Source organism: Talpa occidentalis, unplaced genomic scaffold (assembly GCF_014898055.3).
Source record: "Talpa occidentalis isolate TD23 unplaced genomic scaffold, MPIMG_talOcc4v2.1 talOcc4.17, whole genome shotgun sequence".
In the NCBI taxonomy this organism is placed as follows: domain Eukaryota; kingdom Metazoa; phylum Chordata; class Mammalia; order Eulipotyphla; family Talpidae; genus Talpa; species Talpa occidentalis.
In genome coordinates, this window is record NW_023601754.1 from 40,256,462 (window position 1) to 40,276,147 (window position 19,686).

At 53.8% G+C, this 19,686-nt stretch overlaps 1 protein-coding gene across 1 annotated transcript in view; it reads left to right on the forward strand.

Moving 5' to 3' along the window:
• RYR1 (ryanodine receptor 1) overlaps positions 1-19,686 on the forward strand; it is a 106,432-nt gene that overhangs the window by 81,165 nt on the left and 5,581 nt on the right. Inside the window, exons 88-95 of the mRNA XM_037517859.2 lie at positions 9,723-10,064; positions 12,106-12,918; positions 13,828-13,904; positions 14,463-14,616; positions 15,631-15,717; positions 16,721-16,972; positions 17,657-17,787; positions 19,617-19,659. Coding sequence (XP_037373756.1) covers positions 9,723-10,064; positions 12,106-12,918; positions 13,828-13,904; positions 14,463-14,616; positions 15,631-15,717; positions 16,721-16,972; positions 17,657-17,787; positions 19,617-19,659 — 1,899 coding nt within the window. The remainder of the gene's footprint in view (positions 1-9,722; positions 10,065-12,105; positions 12,919-13,827; positions 13,905-14,462; positions 14,617-15,630; positions 15,718-16,720; positions 16,973-17,656; positions 17,788-19,616; positions 19,660-19,686) is intronic.

A 19,686-nucleotide genomic window follows, 5' to 3' on the forward strand; every position in this document is an offset into this window, starting at 1 on the left:
CAATACTGTGCTTAAACCCTTGTGCCACCAGAGAGGGCCTGTTTTCTTTATCTTTTGAAATCGCTTCAAGTTTATAGAGGAGTTGCAGAAATAGTACATGAACTTTTCTGAAGATTTAGATTGCCTGAATCTAAGATTTAGATTTAGTTTACTTTTTACCACCTTTGCTCTGTCTTTTTTTTTTTTTTTTAAGATTTATTTATTTTCGTACAAGAGCTGGGGTACAGGCCAGAGTTGTGGGAGGGTGAGAGGATTCACCAGAGACAGAACGGGGAGCAGAACAGGCAAAGGGACTGAAGACACTGCTGAGGGGAGCAGCGGGCGAGGCAGGAGAGGTCTACTGCGCCATGTGGATTTCTCCCTGGCCGGCCGGGAATCGAACCTGCGCTGCAGAGGCTGCGGACAGTTTCACAGCATGGCGCTCAACCCGCTGCACCACCAGGGAGGCCCACCTTTGCTCTGTTCTTGATTCTGCTTTACTTCTAAATACTTCCGGTGCGTATCTCCTAAGAACAAATTCATTCTCTTACATAACCACAGAGCTATTATGCAAATTAGAAAACCTTGTTGCAATGCTCCTGTCTATAAACCCTGTTCGCTTTTCACCAGTCAAAGAAATCCTCCCACCTGCCCAGGAGCCAGTCCAGGGTAAGGAATTGAATTTCAGTGTCCTCTGTCTTTCACCTCCTTCAGTCGGAGCCATGCCTTCACTTTCTATCTTTTATGACCTGGACATTTTTGAAGACTCGAGGCCATTTTTTTTTTTATAGACAGTGTGGGTTTGTCTGAGCTTCCTTCATGATTCCATTCAGGCATGCAACCATGGTGGGAGATCACAGCAGCGCTGTGTCCGCGGTGCACGGTGTCAGGAGGCACGTGAGCAACGCGAACTCGGCTCCCTTGGTTAAGGTGACATTTACCAGGTTCTCCACTGTAAAGATAGTATCAACCTTTCAACGGTGTGTGAGGAAGTGCTTCGAGACCATGAAAATACCCTTCTCACCCTCTAGGGTTAGCATCCTTTGATGAGTCTTGCCTGAACTGATTATGACTACTGCAGTTGGCAAGTGGGTTCTCATCTGCACCCCGTTACCTTTATTAGGTAAAGGTAGGGTACTGTAAGGAGGAGTTTTTCCTTCCCCTTCATTCACTCATTCATCCATTCATTTATATCAGCGTGGACTCCTGTCTTCTTATTTTATTTGTGGGGTTGCAATCACCACTGTCCATCTGCATTTATTTTTTTTTTTTTTTTTTTTTATAGAGGCATGTTTTTATTTATTTGTTTGTTTGTTTGCTTGCTTTGTTTATACATGCACTGGGTACAGTCAGAAGCGCGGAAGGGTGAGAGAATTCACCAGAGCCAGAGCGGGGAGCAGAGCAGGCAGACTGACGAAATACACTGCTGAGGGGAGCAGCGGGCGGCAGGAGAGGTCTGCACGCCATGCGGGACCCTCCTCTGGTGGCCGGGGAGCAGCCGGGGATCGAACCTGCGCCGCGGAGGCTGCAGGCAGCTTCGCAACCCAGCGCTCAACCTCTGCGCCACCGGGGAGGCCCTGTCCATCTGCATTTAAATAAGCCTGAGTTAAAAATAAAATACCCCCACCTTCCCGGTTGTCTTTCAGAGCCCCCCCTAGATCTCTTCTGCTTTGCAGCCTCCTCAGCACTCTTCTCTCACCCCCCACTCTTTTCCCGATTCAGGACTTGCTAATTTCTGTTCCTGTCACTCCTTGAAACTACCCCAACCAAGATCACTGGATCTCTCCACTGATTTGTCATCTGGCCTCATTGCCATGACTGGGCGGCCATTTCCTCCCCCAGTAACACCCACCTCCCTGGGTTTCTGCCGCATACTCCTGGGCTTCCTGCCTTCACAGCCAATCCCTTGCAGCTTCTTTTTTTTTTAAAGATTTATTTTATTTATTTATGCATACAGGAACTAGGGGACTGGCCGGAGGTGCAAGGGTTGAGAGGATTCACCAGAGACAGAGTGGGGAACAGAACAGGCAGACTGACTGAAATACACTGCTGAGGGAGCAGCGGGTGAGACAGGAGAGGTCTGCTGCACCATGTGGGTAGCTCCCTGGCCGGTGTCAAACTCGTGCTGCAGAGGCTGTGGATACCTTGATAGTGCTGAAACTTAACCCCTTTAGCCACCGGGGCGGGGGTAGGAGCCTCCATTGCAGCTTCTTTTTTTTTTTAAAGATTTATTTATTTATGCATACAAGAGCTGGGGTACAGGCCAGAGATGTGGGGGGTGAGAGGATCACCAGAGACAGAGTGGGGAACAGAACAGGCAGACTGATCAAAAGACACTGCTGAGGGGAGCAGCGGGCGAGACAGGAGAGGTCTGCTGCGCCATGTGGGTAGCTCCCAGATGGGCTGGGGATCGAACTCGTGCTGCAGAGGCTACAGATTGCTTCATAGTACAGTGCTTTACCCCTTGTGCCACCAGGGAGGCCCCCTTGCAGCTTCTTAATGTCACTGTTCCCAAGCCTCCCACCTTCAGGAAGAAGATGTAATATTTAGTGTGTTCTCATTCTGTGCCAGCTCCTGCGTGTAAATGAATTCACTCCTTTAATCTCTACAGGAGCCTGTGTGGCCAGGACTATTTTTTATTCCCACTTTACAGATGTGGAAGCTGAGGGAGATGAAAAACATGCTCAAGGTCACATGGCTAATAGTTGACACTAGCGTTTGAACCCAGGCAGTCTGGATCCAGAATACACTGCCTCTGGGTCCAGCCATTCATCTCATCCAGTAAATTGTCCATGAGCATTTCCAGGGCACCAGGCCCTGCTGGGAGTCTCAGTCTGCTCTCAGGATTGTCAGGTTTAGGGACAGAGTGTCCCTGGGGAGCTGAAAGAGAGCCACAGAGCACCCTGCAGGTGCCAACTGCACGCCATTCATGATAATTTTTTTTTTTTTTTTTTTTTACATTTCTCAAAGGGAGGGAAAGTTTATTGCACCCCAGGCGGACCTCACAGACCCAAGGCGGGGGTCAGTGGAGTCGCGCCCATTCATGATAATTTTAAAACAAGGATGAAGACCCCTTTTGACTGTTAAGGGCTTCACAAATCACAAGATTTGAGGTCCTCAACACAACATTTTTTAGCTTACGATCTCTGTTTCATAACGTTAGAAACAACCCGTAACTTTCAAGGTGCATTTATTTTCTATTTTTTTTAAAGATTTTTTTATTTATTCATACAAACACTTGGTACAGTCAGAAGCATGGGAGGGTGAGAGAATTCACCAGAGCCAGAGCAGGGAACAGAACAGGCAGACTGACAAAATACACTGCTGAGGGGAGCAGCGGGTGCAGCAGGAGTCTGTCTCGCCATGTGGGACCTTCGCTTGCGGCCAGGGATTGAACTGGCGCTGCAGAGGCTATGGGCAGCTTCACAGCCCAGCACTCAACTGCTGCACCACCAGGGGAGGACCTATTTTCTATTTTGGATAAATAATACATTCATATCTCAAAGGCAAAGTAAAGCAAGGTATGAAGTGAGAAGTTGTACTCCCATCCCTTTCCCAGCCTACCATCCCCTTGCCCCTACTGGATTTTGTCTCTTAGTAATATATTCTGCAGCTACAGACTGTCCTCATTCTTTTTTAGAGATGTCTAGTATTCCACGTTGTGTAATTTACTATGGTTTATTTGATTACTCCCATTAAGAGACACTTGCTTTGTTCCCAGTCTTTTGCTATTACACAACCCATGCTGCAGTCAGGGCTGCCATGGGTAGTGTGGTGCGTGTTGCACGCTGTACAAAGGTGCAATTTATAGCACAGATACTGTACCTTTGTGTTGCAGTTGGAAGTAAATGTGCTGAAGAAGGCTCTGTAGGGGCTACTAGCAATACTGACTACAATGATTACCCATGTGCACACCTCATTCTGTTTGTACAATTATATCCAAGTGTAAATTTCCAAAAAAGGGTTGCTGGTTTAAAGGGTAAATGCATTTGTTATGTAGACAAATTTTGGCCCTCCATTTTCCTCCTCTGTAGCAATATGTGAGGGTGTCTGTTTCCTCCACAGTCTCTCACCACTAGACCACATTATCAAATAATTTGGATTTTTGCCAATCTGATAGGTGAAAAATGGCATTGCAGTGCAGTTTTAATTCACATTTTTCCCTTGACAAGTGCGGTTAAAGCATTTTTCATATTGGGCCTCCCTGGGGGCGCAAGGGATTAAGACTCAGTGTGTGAAGCTATCCGCAGCCTCTGCAGCATGAGTTCGATCCCCAGCCGGGGAGCTACCTACATGGTGTAGCAGACCTCTCTTGACACACCCGCTGCTCCCCTCAGCAGTGCATTTCAGTCAATATAGCTGTTCTGTTCCCCACTCTGTCTCTGGTGAATCCTCTCACCCCCACACCTCTGGCCTGTACCCCAGTTCTTGTATACATAAATAAATAAATCTTTTTTTTTAAAAAAAAGCATTTTTCGGGCCTCCCCAGTGGCACAGCGGTTGGGCGCTGGGTTATGAAGCTGCCCGCAGCCTTTGCAGCACCGGTTCGATCCCCGGCTGCTCCCCGGCCACCGGAGGAGGGTCCCACATGGCGCGCAGACCTCTCCTGCCGCCCGCTGCTCCCCTCAGCAGTGTACTTCGGTCCTTCTGCCTGCTCTGCTCCCTGCTCTGGCTCTGGTGAATTCTCTCACCCTCCTGTGCTTCTGACTGTACCCAGTGCTTGTATGTATGTATGTATAAATCAATCAATCAATCAATCAATCAATCAATCAATCTTAAAAAAAAAGCATTTTTCATGTTACTCCTTTTATATTGCTTGTTTTGTGAACTGATCATACCCTTGGTTTATTTTTCTATTGAAATGCTGGTATTTTTCTTACTGATTTCTAGGAGCTCTTTATGTTTTAGGCTGGTAAAATATCTTTGGTCAGGGGAGTCACCTATCTTTCTGTTCATCTTTGACTTTGCTTATGTTATTATTATTATTTTGGGGGCATGAAGAATACTTGGTGTTTTTTTTGTAGAGCATCATTTAATATATTTTATTAATTTTAAACTAAATAGGTAAATCAGGAACATTGTTCCTCTTGGAAATTTAGAACTTACAGCTATGGTTGAGGTCATCTCTGGCCCCCATCCTCAATCCTGTTCTTTTCCCACCTCTCCAAATGCTGCCACTGTTATCCATTTGGTAAACACCTCACCAGCTGTTTATTTTTATGTTTCCATTCATATGTAAATACGCTTTGAAAAAATGATAGCATTGTTTTGTGGCACCCTGCCATCTTCTGGACAGAGTTCTTGACAGTTTGCAAAACACATCTCTATTGATAAGTACTGCCCAGATTCCAGAACACCTGCCACCATTTAGGAGGCCCTTCCTGGTGGTTAAGAGCACATTTCCCGTGAAGAAATTATTTTTGGGCCTCCCTGGTGACATAGGGGGTTAAGCACAGCACTATGAAGCAATCCGCAGCCTCTGCAGCACAAGTTCGATCCCCGGCTGCGCAGGGAGAAACCACATGGTGCAGCAGACCTCTCCTGTCTTGCCCGCTGCTCCCCTCAGCAGTGTATTTCAGTCAGCCTGCCTGTTCTGTTCCCCACTCTGTCTCTAGTGAATCCTGTCACCCCCACATCTCTGATGTGTTCTTGTATGCATAAATAATAAATCTTAAAAAAAAAAAAAATTATTTTTGGCTTGTAGTATTTCAGGATTTTTTTTTTCTTTTTTGTCTGCAGATATTTCAAGGGTGTATCTCTAAACAAAAAGGCTTCCTTGTAAAAAGTCTTTATTGAGATATAATTCACGTACCATGAAAGGTGCCCATTTACAATGTGCAGGTCAGTGGTTTTTAGTATATTCACAGAAGTGTACAACCACTGGGCCTCCCTGGGGGCACAAGGGGTTAAGTCTCAATACTATGAGGCTATCAACAACCACTGCAGCATGCGTTCAATCCCCAGACAGGGAGCTGACCCATGTGGTGCAGCAGACCTCTCCTGTCTCGCCCGCTGCTCCCCTCAGCAGTGTATTTCAGTCAGTCTGCCTGTTCTGTTCCCCATTCTGTCTCTGGTGATCCTCTCACCCCTCCTCACACCTCTGGCCAGTTCTTGTATGCATAAATAAATAAATCTTTAAAAAAAAAAAAAAGAAGTGTACGGCCATTGATGCAGCCTAAATTGGGGCACCAAGTTGATCACCCCATAAAAAGAAACTCTGTGCCTTTTAGCTGTCCCTTCCCATTGTGTCCACCCAGGCTCCTGGCAACCACTAATTTACTTTCTGCCTCTGTAGATTTACCTGTTCTGGACACTTCATTTACAGGGAACTGTACAGCATATTCTCATAAAAGACTTTCCTTTCTTTTAACAAACCAGTGTCATTATCACTTCTAACCAAAAACAAAACAATGAGAACAAAGTGAAAAATAGCCAGATCCTTCAAGTCATCAGCTATCTAAGGAGTATTCAAATTTCCAAATATCCTAACTGTTGCAATTCTGTGAGCCAGGATCCAAACAAGATGAGTCCACCCATTGAGATTGGTTACTTTAAGAAAAAAAAAACTTCTGTGTCGAAGAACTGGGGTGCAGGCCAGAGGTATGGGGGGTGAGAGGATTCACCAGAGACAGAGTGGGGAGCAGAACAGGCAGACTGACTGAAATACACTGCTGAGGGGAGCAGCGGGCAATACTGGCAGGGAATCAAACTCACGCCACAGTGGCTGCAGAGAGCTTGATAGCGCTGAGACTTTAATGCCTGCGCCACCAGGGAGGCCCCTTAGTTTCTTTAGATTTGGATTTTTTTTGAGTTCAGGATTTTTCCTCAAAGAGTTTTTTTTCGTTTTCAAAAACCCTCACACCATTTAAGACGCTTCTCAGCTATCAAGATGCTTTATTCGCTTGACAAGTATGTCTTGAGCACCCACCATGTGTAGCAACACACAAAACAGAGAGCTCCCCCCCTTTCATTGGATAGCCTGGTGGGGAGCAGCAGATGAAAAAAAAAAAGTCAAAAAGGTAATTTCAGCTTATAATCTGTGGTCTGAAAAGCGGGGTGCATGTGAGAGTGTGTGGGTAGAGTCAGCGCCATAAACTGGGTGGGAGGGAGAAGAGGACACTGACGCTGGAAGGCACCCCATAAAGGCGGGGGAGATTGCAGCTTCCCAGGACAGGGGGCAGCAAATGGAAAGGCTGAGAGGTGTGACTGGAGAGGTTGTTGCAAGGGGAGGAGACCAGGCAGTGTCAGGGGTCGGGGGCAGACGTGCCAGCCGGTTGGCTGCCAGGAGGACAGTGACTTTGCACCTAATATGAAATGACTCAGGGGAGGATTCCTAGCAGGGACAGGATGTGCCCTGACTCAGGTGTTTACAGGGTCCCTCCGGCAATGTGTGGGGAACCACTGGGGGGCCAGGCGGAAAGCAGGGACACCAAGGAGGAGGCTGCGCTGATGTCCAGTGGGAGGCAATGAGGAACAAAACCGGGGTGGGGTGGGGGCTATGGACAGGCAGCAGCAGTGGCTTCTGGGTCTGCTGAACGCAGATGTGACAGATTGGCTGGTGGATCAGGTGTGGGTGGTGAGATGAAAGAGCGGAGCTGAGCATGACTCAAAGATTTTAGCTTCAGCACCTGGGTGGGTGGTGCTGCCATTCCTGAGATGGGTAAGACTGTGGGAGGGAGAGGTTTTGAAATCAAGAATTCAGTTTGGGCCATTTCCAATTTGGGGTGGAGGATCCACAAATGATGTCAGGTGGGATTTCAGCTCTAAGCATCTGGACTCTGGAGGGCACTCAGGGCTGGGGCATAGCTCTGGCAGCCGTTGGCATGGAATGGCATTCAGAGCCTTGGGCATCCATGACAACACCATGGAGAGTATCTATCCTGAGAAGGGGATGCCAATTCCAGGTCTGGGGCTCTGCAACCTTTAGAGGTCTGGACGAGGAGACACCAGCAAAGGAAAGTGACAATAGTCAGGGAGGAAGGTATTTCACCTGGACAAACAGGTGATGACGAGGAGAGAACAACCAATCACAGAAGAGTCCAGGACTGAAGGGAGGGGGTGGAGTCTTAGGACCCCTTAGGTCCTAGGGGGTTGCTTTTTTTCTGAGGGGTAGTCTCACCCTGCATGGTAAGGGGAGGAGGCAGGTGGTGGAGCAAGGGTAGAAGGTGAGGAGTTCCTGTGTGATTATGTCTCCACGCTCTGTGGTTTCTAGAGCCCTTTATGATTTGCAAAGCCTGTTACTCATTTAGAAAGCATTTTGCAAAGATCTCGGCTACAAAGCACTTTTTAGAGCCAGAGAATTTCGCTTCTGTTCATACCCCAGAGCAGCATTTCTCAAATGTTGCAACCCATGTGTGAGTCACGAAATTCATCTGGTAAAGTCATGACCAGCATCTTTAACAAATAAAATAGAATATTGCTGCATGTTGCATAGCAAAAGTCGGATGTGTCATGAAACTTTTTTTTTTTTTGAGTCACATTGTAAAATGCATTCTTACTGTGGGTACAGCCAAAACATTTGAAAAACTTCCCTAGAGACTCTCTTGCAGAAATGCACAGAGGACCAGCACAGGAATGCCCAACAAATGTCCTCTGTAAAGTAAAAAAACTACATCCAACCTAAATATTCACCTTCAGGAGACTAGACAGTGTTGCATTTCTCAAACAGGAATACTACACAGCCATGAAAATGAATTACTTTGATCTGCACAGGTCAACATGGATAGAGTTTGAAAACACACAGTTGGGTTAAAAAATGCAAGTGTCCAATTATAAAAGCAAATCGTTAAATAAAAAATACACTGATATTACATGTATATATATCTTTGTATGAGAAAATGATGGGACAGAGGCAATAGCAGTATTGACACTTGCGAGGACATACCAACTCCAGGGTAGGGGTTACCTTGGGGGTGGGGAGGATGGAGCAAGGAAAGGGAGCACAGAGGGCTTCAGTCCTATCTGCAGTGTTTTTATTCTTAAAATATTTACATGTGAGGAATATGTCACTATGAACATCTGTTAATTCCGGGGTGATGGGCATATGACTTTGTTCCAGTTGGAATGTGGTGCCTCCCCACCCCCCCATGTCGATTACTTAGTTGCTGGAAAAGGCAGGAGGGGGTAGCAAAAAGCCTTGGGATGGGGCAGAGGTGAGCATGTGTCAGAGCCGGCCCAGCAGGTTGTGAAGGCCAGTCGTCTCCCTGAAGATGGGAGCTGCAAGACCCGGCTGCAGGGACTGACGTCTGAGCCAGACACAGGGCCAGCATAGGGAGCAAGCCTGAGAGAGAAATGTCACAGCTTCCTCTGCTGCCTGTCCCCATGCCACCCACCCCTCATCCCTGTAGCCAGAGGCCAAGTGCAGACCATAGGTGCCATAACACAGGAGAGAAAGGTAGAGAGCTTGGGGGACACAGCAGGACGGATGGGAGAGCTTCAAGCAGCATCTCAATCCACTGCCGCCCAAGGGCTGAATTTCATCAATTCTCTGCTGTTTACCATCCCTGGGTAGGAGCTGTCTCGTCCTGGGGGGCGGTGGAGGCTCAGCTCTGTGGACATGTAGTGTGCCTGTATTTGAATAGCTGGGATAGCCTTCCCCAGGCCAACCGCCAGGTGTCAGGCTCAGGGGCCAGTTATATGATTCCAGACTTTTCTGTTTCTAAGAAAGGCCCAAAGTTGCTCTAAGCAGAGCATGGCACCTCTCCACGCTGCCGCTCTGACCTCCTGGCCCTGCCCACCCCTAGGCCATGGACAGCCAGAAGCAGTTCAGCGGTTCGGAAATCCAGTTCCTGATTTCGTGCTCCGAAGCGGATGAAAACGAGATGATCAACTTTGAAGAGTTCGCCAACCGCTTCCAGGAACCAGCCCGCGACATCGGCTTCAACGTGGCGGTGCTGCTGACCAACCTGTCGGAGCACGTGCCGCACGACCCGCGCCTGCGCAACTTCCTGGAGCTGGCGGAGAGCATCCTCGAGTACTTCCGGCCGTACCTGGGCCGCATCGAGATCATGGGGGCCTCGCGCCGCATCGAGCGCATCTACTTCGAGATCTCGGAGACCAACCGCGCCCAGTGGGAGATGCCCCAGGTCAGCCGCGCGCATGCTCGCCCCCGGGCTCCGGGCTCTCCCGCCCTTCGCAGCTTGGACCCCCGCGGGCTTTGCATGCTTGTCAGGTCCTCTCTGCAGGCCCTGGTGCTCCTTGCTGCTGCACGCGCTTTATGAGCTCTGTGTGCCCCTGCAGTCCAGTGTTCTCTCCTGCCCACCTCTGCAGACTTTGCCCACGCATGGATGTACGAGCCTTGTACACGCAGCATGTTTGGTATGCTGGCACACCATGCCTTCCACTTGCACACTCACCCTGGGATCTCTGGCCTGCCCTTAGGACCTAATGCAACTATACCCACACTCGAGCCCACGTGGTTACCCGTTCCTTGCTCATCTTCCCAGCAGCCTCTTGGCCTTGGCCTATCTGTGCCCACTGTTTTACACACTCATGTGGGCGTCTCTGGGGTGACTCACTGAGGCCCCAGCACACAGCAATATCCCACTATCCTGGGTCCACACACACCCTGGGGATGCCAGTGTGCCTTCCTGTGATCCTGGCATGCCAGGAGGTCATCTGCACCTCACTCTTCACCTCCCACAGGCCCTTACTGTCACCCTGGCATGTCCCGGATGCTCCATGCACACTTGGACCACCCTCTCAAGCGCCCCCTCAGAGCCCTGCAGTGGCCAGGCCTGTTCCTTGGCCTGATGTGCCCTGTCTCACCCCTCGTATGCCCAGCCCACAAGTGTTGGAAGGCCCCTTCCACAGTCACTCGCCCCAGTCATGTGGCCCTGACACACCCCCGCCTGCCTCACACACTTCAGCTCCCATGTGGTTCCCGGCCCCCTTCTCTTGCACTTCCCACATGCCCTGCACCCTCTCTGCCCCCAGCCCAGCCCCGTCACGCTGGCTGCCCTGCTGCTCACACGGACACAGCACGCCAAGTCTGCATGCCCCATGCACGCTCCTGGCACACTCACTTCCATTTTGTTCCTCGAAAGCCCCAGGCACCTTGGAAGCCCCCAGGCACCTGCACACACCTTCCTGCACACACCTTCCTGCACATGCTCTCGCACACCCTTCCCACCTCACACCTGCAACCTTTGAGTCCTCAGTGGATGCCTGGCTCATGCGTACCTGAGCCCCGTCCTCAGCTCTTGTTGCACTGACTCCTGGGCCTCCCCCCTTGCACTCACGTCTGCCTCACATGCACTGGCTGTTTGAGTGTAGACCTCCCCACACCTCCTCTCTCCTCCTGACATCAGCCCCAGGCCCTTGCCTGCCTGCCCCAGTGGCTGCTGGGGAAGCTTTCCTTTAGTGCTGCTCCTGCGGACACCCCCTTCCTCCTGCTCACCCCTTCCCAGTCCAACCCTCCCCTGCTGGTCAAGATTCCAGGTGAACCCCCAAGTACACAAAAAACCTAATGTAATGGAGCACTCATTACTATCATGTATCATACAATTGCTGTAACACACATGATGTAAAGAAGACCAGGCCGCAGTGGAGCGCTCACACACACTGCCCGGTGTTCGTGAGGGGCTGGCACTGTCCCAATCACGCAGCATCTGTTAGCTCAGGAACCCGCACACCAGCCCGGTGACGGAGCTACTGCCATTACCCCTCATTGATGGAGGGGGAAACTGAGGCCCAGAGGTTCATCCGCATCACCTGGCCACTGAGCGGCAGAGTCAGGATTGAACCCAGGCGGTCTGGCCGCAGCGCCTTCGCCCTCCCCCGCTGGCTCGTGTCTCCCAGAAGCTTCAAACGTGGCTTCTAGAGGCAACTGCTGGAGTTGGAATCCCGCATCCGCCAGCCCCCTCGGCCCCTCACCCTGGGCCTCCCTGTCCTTGTCTGCAAAACGGGGACATAGCCCCCAGCTCTGGGACTGTCTGTGAGGGTGCCATGAGACCATGCAGGTAAAATGCTTGCTTGGGGGCGCGGAGGGGGGCCCTTAGGAAAAGTTCTGAAGAAGCGCGCCGTGGAGGGCCGCACCGCGGCTTCGCAGCCCCCCACCCCGCCCCCGCGACGGCGGCTGCCGGGGGACACTCACCCCCACGCCCCCCACCCCGCCCCGCGCTGCAGGTGAAGGAGTCCAAGCGCCAGTTCATCTTCGACGTGGTCAACGAGGGCGGCGAGTCGGAGAAGATGGAGCTGTTCGTGAGCTTCTGCGAGGACACCATCTTCGAGATGCAGATCGCCGCGCAGATCTCGGAGCCCGAGGGCGAGCCGGAGGAGGCGGAGGACGAGGGCGCGGGCGCGGGCGAGGCGGGCGCCGAGGGCGCGGAGGAGGGCGCGCCGGGGCCCGAGGGCGCGCCGGGCACGGCGGCGGCGGGCGCGCGGGCGCGGCTGGCGGCCGCGGCGGGCCGGGCGCTGCGCGGGCTGAGCTACCGCAGCCTGCGGCGGCGCGTGCGGCGGCTGCGGAGACTCACGGCGCGCGAGGCGGCCGCCGCCCTGGCCGCGCTGCTCTGGGCCGCGCTGGCGCGCGCGGGGGCGCTGGGGGCCGGGGCGGCGGCGGGCGCCTTTCGCCTGCTCTGGGGCTCGCTCTTCGGCGGCGGCCTCGTGGAGGGGGCCAAGAAGGTGACGGTGACCGAGCTCCTGGCGGGCATGCCCGACCCCACGGGGGACGAGGTGCGCGGCGAGCAGCCGGCCGGGCCCGGCGGCGACGCGGACGGCGAGGGCGCGGGCGAGGGCGCGGGCGAGGCCGCCGAGGGCGCCGGCGACGAGGAGGCAGCGGCCCGCGAAGCGGGGCCCGGAGGCGGGGACAGGGCCGCGGCGGCCGTCGACGGGGGCCCCTTCCGGCCCGACGGGCCCGGCGGCCTCGGGGACATGGGTGACACGACGCCGGTGGAGCCGCCCACGCCCGAGGGCTCCCCCATCATCAAGAGGAAGCTGGGGGTGAGAGCGCAGGGCGGCCGCGGGGCTGGGGGTGAGAGCGCAGGGGGTGGGAGAGAGGCAGGGGGGGCGGGGAAGGTGGGGGGTGGAGAGAGAAAGGGAATGAGAGTCTAAGAGGGAGGCCGGCGGAGAGAGACAGGGACACCCAGAAAGGGTGGGGGTGCTAGAGACAGAGAGAGCAAGAGACCCACAGGCCAACTTTTTTTTTTTAAGATTTATTTTTATTTATACAAGCACTGGGGTACAGGCCAGGGGCGCTGAGGGTGAGAGGATTCACCAGAGACTGAGCAGGGAGCAGAACAGGCAGAGGGACCAAAAACAGCAGCGGGCGAGACGCGAGAGGTCTGCTGCGCCATGTGGGAATCTCCTTGGCGGGCCGGGAATCGAACAGGCACTGCAGAGGCTGCAGACAGCTCCACAGCGCTGCGCTCAACGCGCTAGGCCACCAGGGAGGCCCCCAGAGGCCAAATTAGAGGGGATGTGGGACCAAAACCTCAAACGTGAGAAATAGGGCTAGTGGCACCCAGAAAGACCCTCAGGGTGACAGATGCTTGTGGGGAATTAAGCAGCCCACACCCGCGGGGACCCTAAAGCATCCTCAGGCCCTTGGTGCTGTGAGTGTGGCCGGGCGCTGAGGTGTTGGGGAGCCAGAGGACAGGTGCTCGGCCTACAGCGGCCGGCCCCACTGCAGGTGCTTTGGGCACGGCGCTCCACCCCCCCCCCAACCTGTCACCCCTCTCTAAGAGGCGAGTCGGGGTCTCTCTTCCTTCTGGCGGGGCGGGAGGCTGGGGTGTGGGTGAGCAAAACTTAGATTGCTCAGGAGAGATGATGAGAAAGGGACACAGAGGACCAGGCAGGGGAGTGGGGAAGGCTCTTGGGTGGGCCTGGGCCCTGATGCCTGTCCCTCCCCAGGTGGAAGGAGAGGAAGAGGAGGCACCTCCTGAGCCCGAGCCGGAGCCGGAGCCGGAACCCGAGCCTGAGAAAGCCGAGTGAGTGGCCTTGGGGTCCAGAGGGCCCAGTTCCTCCTGGCCTGGGGGCCTCCTGATTTCCAGGCCTGAGGCTGTCATGGTCACCCCATGCTCCGGTATCAGCCAGCCCAGAGGGGAGCCCAGTGAAAGGGAATAGAGAAAGGGGTGCCCCTCTCCTCCCCTGAAGCCTCTGTCCGAGCCAGTCCCTCTGCCTGGACCACCTTCCTCGACTTCATCTCAGTCTTCCTCATCCTTTCCATTTGGGCTCACAGGTCTCCTCCAGAGGCCAACGTTAAATGTGTCCCCCCACCCCCAATTAAATCACTTTCTCCCCTGAACTTCCACACTCCAGCCTCGACTACTCTGGGCTGCGAGATGCCTCTGCCTGGGGACCCCATTGGCCTGGTGCTCCATGAGGGCAGGGCCTGAGGTTGCCTCTTCACGCTGTCCCCGCACTGTCTACACCTGGGCCAGCCACGGCCGGGGCCCCAGTGCGTGCCTTTGAATGAATGAATGAACGAATGAATGAATGAACACACTGCCTGGGCACCTCCTCACTCTCTGCGTCCTGCCCTGCAGTGCTGAGAATGGGGAGAAGGAAGACACCCCCGAGTCCCCACCAGAGCCCCCTAAGAAGACAGAATCTGCTGCACCCCCTCCAAAGAAGGAGGACTCTGGGGGCGTGGGCCAGGAGTTCTGGGGAGAACTCGAAGTGCAGAGAGTGAAGTTCTTGGTGAGGATGCTGCAAGGGCAGCCTGGCACGTCCTCGCGCGGGAGACCCTGACACGCACACCCACGCTGAGCCCCCCATGCCGGGCTCCTCTCTGAGGGGAAGCCAGGCTCGAGAGAGGGCAGAGATGCCCCGGGACAGAGCCGGGACCTGGGCACGGGGTGGCACTTTCAGGTGTTCCCCACTGGCCCCTCAGCCTCTCCCTGCTCGTGATCCTTATTCCAACCCCCGCCCCTTTGCTCATCTGCGCCCCTGCCTAGACTCCCACCCCATCCTCACTCTAGATCGAATCCTGCCGAGGCCTTAACTCTGCCTCCACGGCTGGTTTCTCGGCTATCAGCCTTCAGGTGTAAGCTCCCACACTCTGGGCCTGAGCCCTGGGTGAGGACGGGAGGGGGTGAACTCTCCCAGCTCCTTGGGAGAACTCAGCTTCTCAACCAGACCCAGGAAAGGGAAGGCTTTTGGGGAGGGCAGCACCCCAGCCCTGCTTGTCCTGTCTCCTCTCTAGCCCCTCCTCGTCTCCCTTGAGGGGCTGAGGAAACATGCTGGACAGAAAGGTTGGGTAGGTTCTCCATTGGGAAGGGAAGCATGAGGGATGGTGAGAGGGTGGAAAGAAAAAGAGGGAGAGCTGGAAGCAGGGGTCCAGCAAAGCAGCTTCCCACAGAAAGCAGCAGAGCAGAGGGATTCACGGACCCTGGAGCGTGACTCTGATTTCCCATACCAGATCCGCCGCTTCCTTGCCATGTGACCTTGAGCAGGGCACTGCGCCCACCTGACCTCAGTTTCTTTATCTGTAAAGTGGACATGTCAGCCGTACCCACCTCCGTGGATGACAGGGAGAATAAACATGTTGTGCACGTTAACTCTCAACCCAGGTTTCGGGGTATGGAAAGCACTCAATAAATAGGTGGTGGGACCAGATTTTGAGGACCCAGGGTTGTGGGCGAATAATCAGATGGGTGCTCCAGGGAGGAGGTGGATGCGAGCTCTCTCTTTCTCTCTCTCTCCTCGTCTCAGAACTACCTCTCCCGGAACTTTTACACCCTGCGATTCCTTGCCCTCTTCTTGGCTTTTGCCATCAACTTCATCTTGCTGTTTTATAAGGTGCTGGTCTTGAGGGGCAGGAGGATCCGGACCTTGCGGGGGAGGGAGGGACTCAGCCCCAGGCAGGTTCCCTGGGCCCCTGCAGTGAAGGGAGAAGGTGCTGGACTCGCTTCCCGGGAGGGTTCAGGCTGGACACCCACATCTTGGTTCCTGGGTGGGGGTGGGGGTGATTAGGGGGGTCTGGGTCCACCTGGGATAAATGCCTGAGACTTAGAAAGGGGGGTGGGACTTAGAAAGGGGGGTGCATCTGAGTTTCATGTTCAGCTCTGCCTCTCACCAACGCTGTGCCTGGGGTACAGGCCTCCAGCTCCATAACCCCCATGACTCAGCTGAGCTGCCTGCCTTTCATGTAAGCTAAGAGAAATTTGTGAGGAGGAGGAACTGAGAAACTCCTGGAATAGAAAGAAAGGACTAAGAACCAACCTACTCAAAGGACGAAGGAATCTTTGGGTCTTGCAGGGATCTAGATAACAGCATAGAGAGGTGGACTAGCAGAGTGAGCCGAGGTTGGCTTCAGTGGGATCGAACCCTGATCTACCACTCACTGCTGTGTGATGTCAGGCGAGAAGCTTAACCTCTCTGTGCCTTGCCTCATCTGTAAAATCCAATCATAACAATACCTACTTCTTAGAGCTCTGGGTATTGAAAGAGGATTAATATGCATCAAGCATTCTAGAATGGTACCTGACAGATAGAGAAGTGCTTCTAAATGTTAGCTACTAATTGTATTATAAGGGCTAATATTAATGATCAGACTCTACTATCAGGATAATCAGCTCTCACTGTTCTCAGCTGTCACTCAGGCCAACAAATTCCCAGGACAGACTCTGATTCGCTAGCTTGGGCCCTGGCCCGCCCCTTGATCTGGATTGACAATCTCCCAAGACTGCTTCTGGCAGGGGCCCCATCCAGTCTCAGGAATGGAGGCTCTTCATTTTATTCATGGGTTCTGGGTGCCTGGACATGGGAGCCCCCACACTGACTGACCTCTGCCCCCCTCTAGGTCTCAGACTCTCCTCCAGGGGAGGACGACATGGAGGGCTCAGCGGCTGGGGACCTGTCTGGTGCAGGATCGGGTGGCGGCTCTGGTTGGGGCTCAGGAGCCGGTGAGGAAGCGGAGGGTGACGAGGATGAGAACATGGTGTACTACTTCCTGGAGGAGAGCACGGGCTACATGGAGCCCGCCTTGCGCTGCCTGAGCCTGCTGCACACACTGGTGGCCTTTCTCTGCATCATCGGCTACAACTGCCTCAAGGTGGGCCTGGGCCTTGGATCTGCACAGGGACTGGGAGACCTCACTCAGCCCTTGCATGGAGGGGGCTGGGGAGCCGGGCACAGGGTTGGGGTCTTCAGCAAGGATGATACTCAGACTGGGAGCTGAAGCCAGGTCCTGAATCTGTTCATTTCTGAGTCAAAAGGCCAAAGTTGTAATTGGGAATACTATTTTCCACGTGCTGGTGAGTTAAGGTCTGCGGTCCCAGACACATGGTAGGTGCTAATGGAGGGGGGATGTGTTTTCTGACATCAACTATGCATAAGACTTGTGATGCCTCTGAGGTGTCGTAGGAGAGCTTCAATTTGGGGCCCAGGAGTTCTGTTGCAGCAAATCTTGGTATTTTATTATTGAGTGAAGAGGGCTATCTACTTACGATCGCTGTTCCCTTGACCTGGAATGCTTTTCCCCACTTCCACCTGCGTTCACCTGCCTCACCTGCCTGTTTTATTCATTCTCCCTCCCTGCGGGGAGGGGGGTTCCCTGGGCTGCACCAGGCAGTACTCTGGGCTCTCCTGGCCCTGACACTGCCATCTCTGCCCCAGTGTTCCTGTTCCAATCCTGCTCACCCTGGGAAGTTTCCTCTGGGTTCTCCCACGGGCTCCTGCTGAGGCTGGGGCCCAGCTCTGGAGCCTGACCGTACCCCTTCTCCTCCCCCCAATCTAGGTGCCCCTGGTGATCTTTAAGCGTGAGAAGGAGCTGGCCCGGAAGCTGGAATTTGACGGCCTGTACATCACGGAGCAGCCTGAGGACGATGACGTGAAGGGGCAGTGGGACCGGCTGGTGCTGAACACACCGTAAGGGCCCTGCCTCTGTGGGCGGGGAGCCCAGGTGGTTTCTGCTCCAGCTCAGGCCTGGGCCTCCGAAGTCTGGGGCTCCGATCCTCTCCAGGGCGGCTCATTCTCCCCAAGCCTTTCTCTTCCTTTGTGTGATGTAGACAAGTTTCCTGGGCATTCAAGTATCTGTGGGGGCGCTGGGGACACATGGGGAGTCCTGAGCCCCAGTCCTGAAGGTCCTGGCTCAGGGAATCTGAGGGGGAACTCAGGCTCCTAGTGAAAACTGCTCCCAGTTAAACTCTGCCCTGGAGACTGAGTCCCAGCCAGGCCCCGTGGAGGGGAAATAGGGAACAACTTGATTTTGAACTGAGCCCAGAAGGGAATGAGGGTGTGTAAGGGCCACGTGGTAGAACTCCACACCCAAAAAGTGCACTTCCAGCCACTCCATCTCCCTCCAGATCAAGTCCTGCTTCATGTGTCCACACAGTAGGGCTGCATGGTGGGAATCAGAGCACTGTGTCAGGGTGGAGACCTGGGCTGGCCACATGCTAGCTGGGAATTCTTGGTCAAGTCACTCAGCTGCTCTGGGCCTCAGTTTCCTCATTTGTGAAGTGGGGATAAACAATCACACCAACCTCAGAAGGATCTTACAACCTTTAATGAATCCATGTAGTTTCTTTATTTTTTAAAAGATTTATTTTACTTATTTATGCATACAAGACCTGGGGTGCAGGTGGTGAGAGGCCTCACCAGAGACAAAGTGGGGAGCAGAATAGGTGGACTGACTGAAATACACTACTGAGGGGTGCAGCGGACGAGACAGCAGAGGTCTGCTGTGCCCTGTGGGTCAGCTCCCTGGCCTGTGCTGCAGTGGCTGCCCATAGCTTCATAGTGCTGAGACTTAACCCCTTGTGCCACCAGGGAGGCCCACCATGTAGTTTCGGGAGCAAGTGAGTCATAGATAAGGTTGGCGTTGACTTTCTTATGGGGTCCTGCCCAGTGGAGGCGATGTGAGGGGGACAGCAGAGAAGCCACAGGAACACATATCATCTCAGGCTCAGCTTTCACATGTTCAAGTACAGGTGCTTAAGAAGAAAGAAAAACACCTGTTTAAAATAGTGTCTGCCGAGGCCTTGACTTCTAAATCCCATGTCCCATGAACAGCAGCCAGGCTCCGAGGAGAGGCTGCAGGCTTCAGGGCCTGGGCGGGCAAGCGTGGGCCGAGCCTGGGGGGCTTGTGTTGGAAAGGAAGGATGTGCTCCATGAAAGCTGGTGGCGTGCCGGAGGGACCGAGCCGCGGCCTAGAAGGTCCTCCCGCTGGCCTAATCCAGGACCATAGGAAGTGAAATGGACAGAAACACATCAAGCAGGTCTGAGTAGATTCATAATGAGACTCTTCTCTTCCTCCCCCAAGAAAACCCTAGACCCATTGGCCATCTTTGCAGCATGCTTGCCATCAACTTGTCAATTGGTAAACTGGTAAATGAAGGGGCAAATCATCATATAAAATGAAATGAAAGAGTTCCAGAAAGCAGCCCCTGCGCCTGGGGCTGGGTCAGCTGCTGACTCGGAGCCCTCCATGCCCCTCATGAGGCCAGGGCTTCCCCGCCCGAGCACAGTGCTGGGTCTTTTTTGTGCTCCTGGCCGTGAGTGCAAGCCCCCTGCCTCACCTGGGCCCCCGAAGACAGCCGCAGGGGGAGCGGTTGGCCTTGGACGAGCTTCGTCCAACCTGACCCCCAAGTGAGACGCAGAGTCCCCTATAAGAAAAGCCTTGGAATTTCAAACCCCCCCAGGCCTGGCTGGTGGCTTCCATTCTCTCCTGCCTGACATCTTGCTCACTTTCTCTGCAGGTCTTTCCCCAGCAACTACTGGGACAAGTTTGTCAAGCGGAAGGTGAGTGAGCAGGGACTGGAGGAGGAG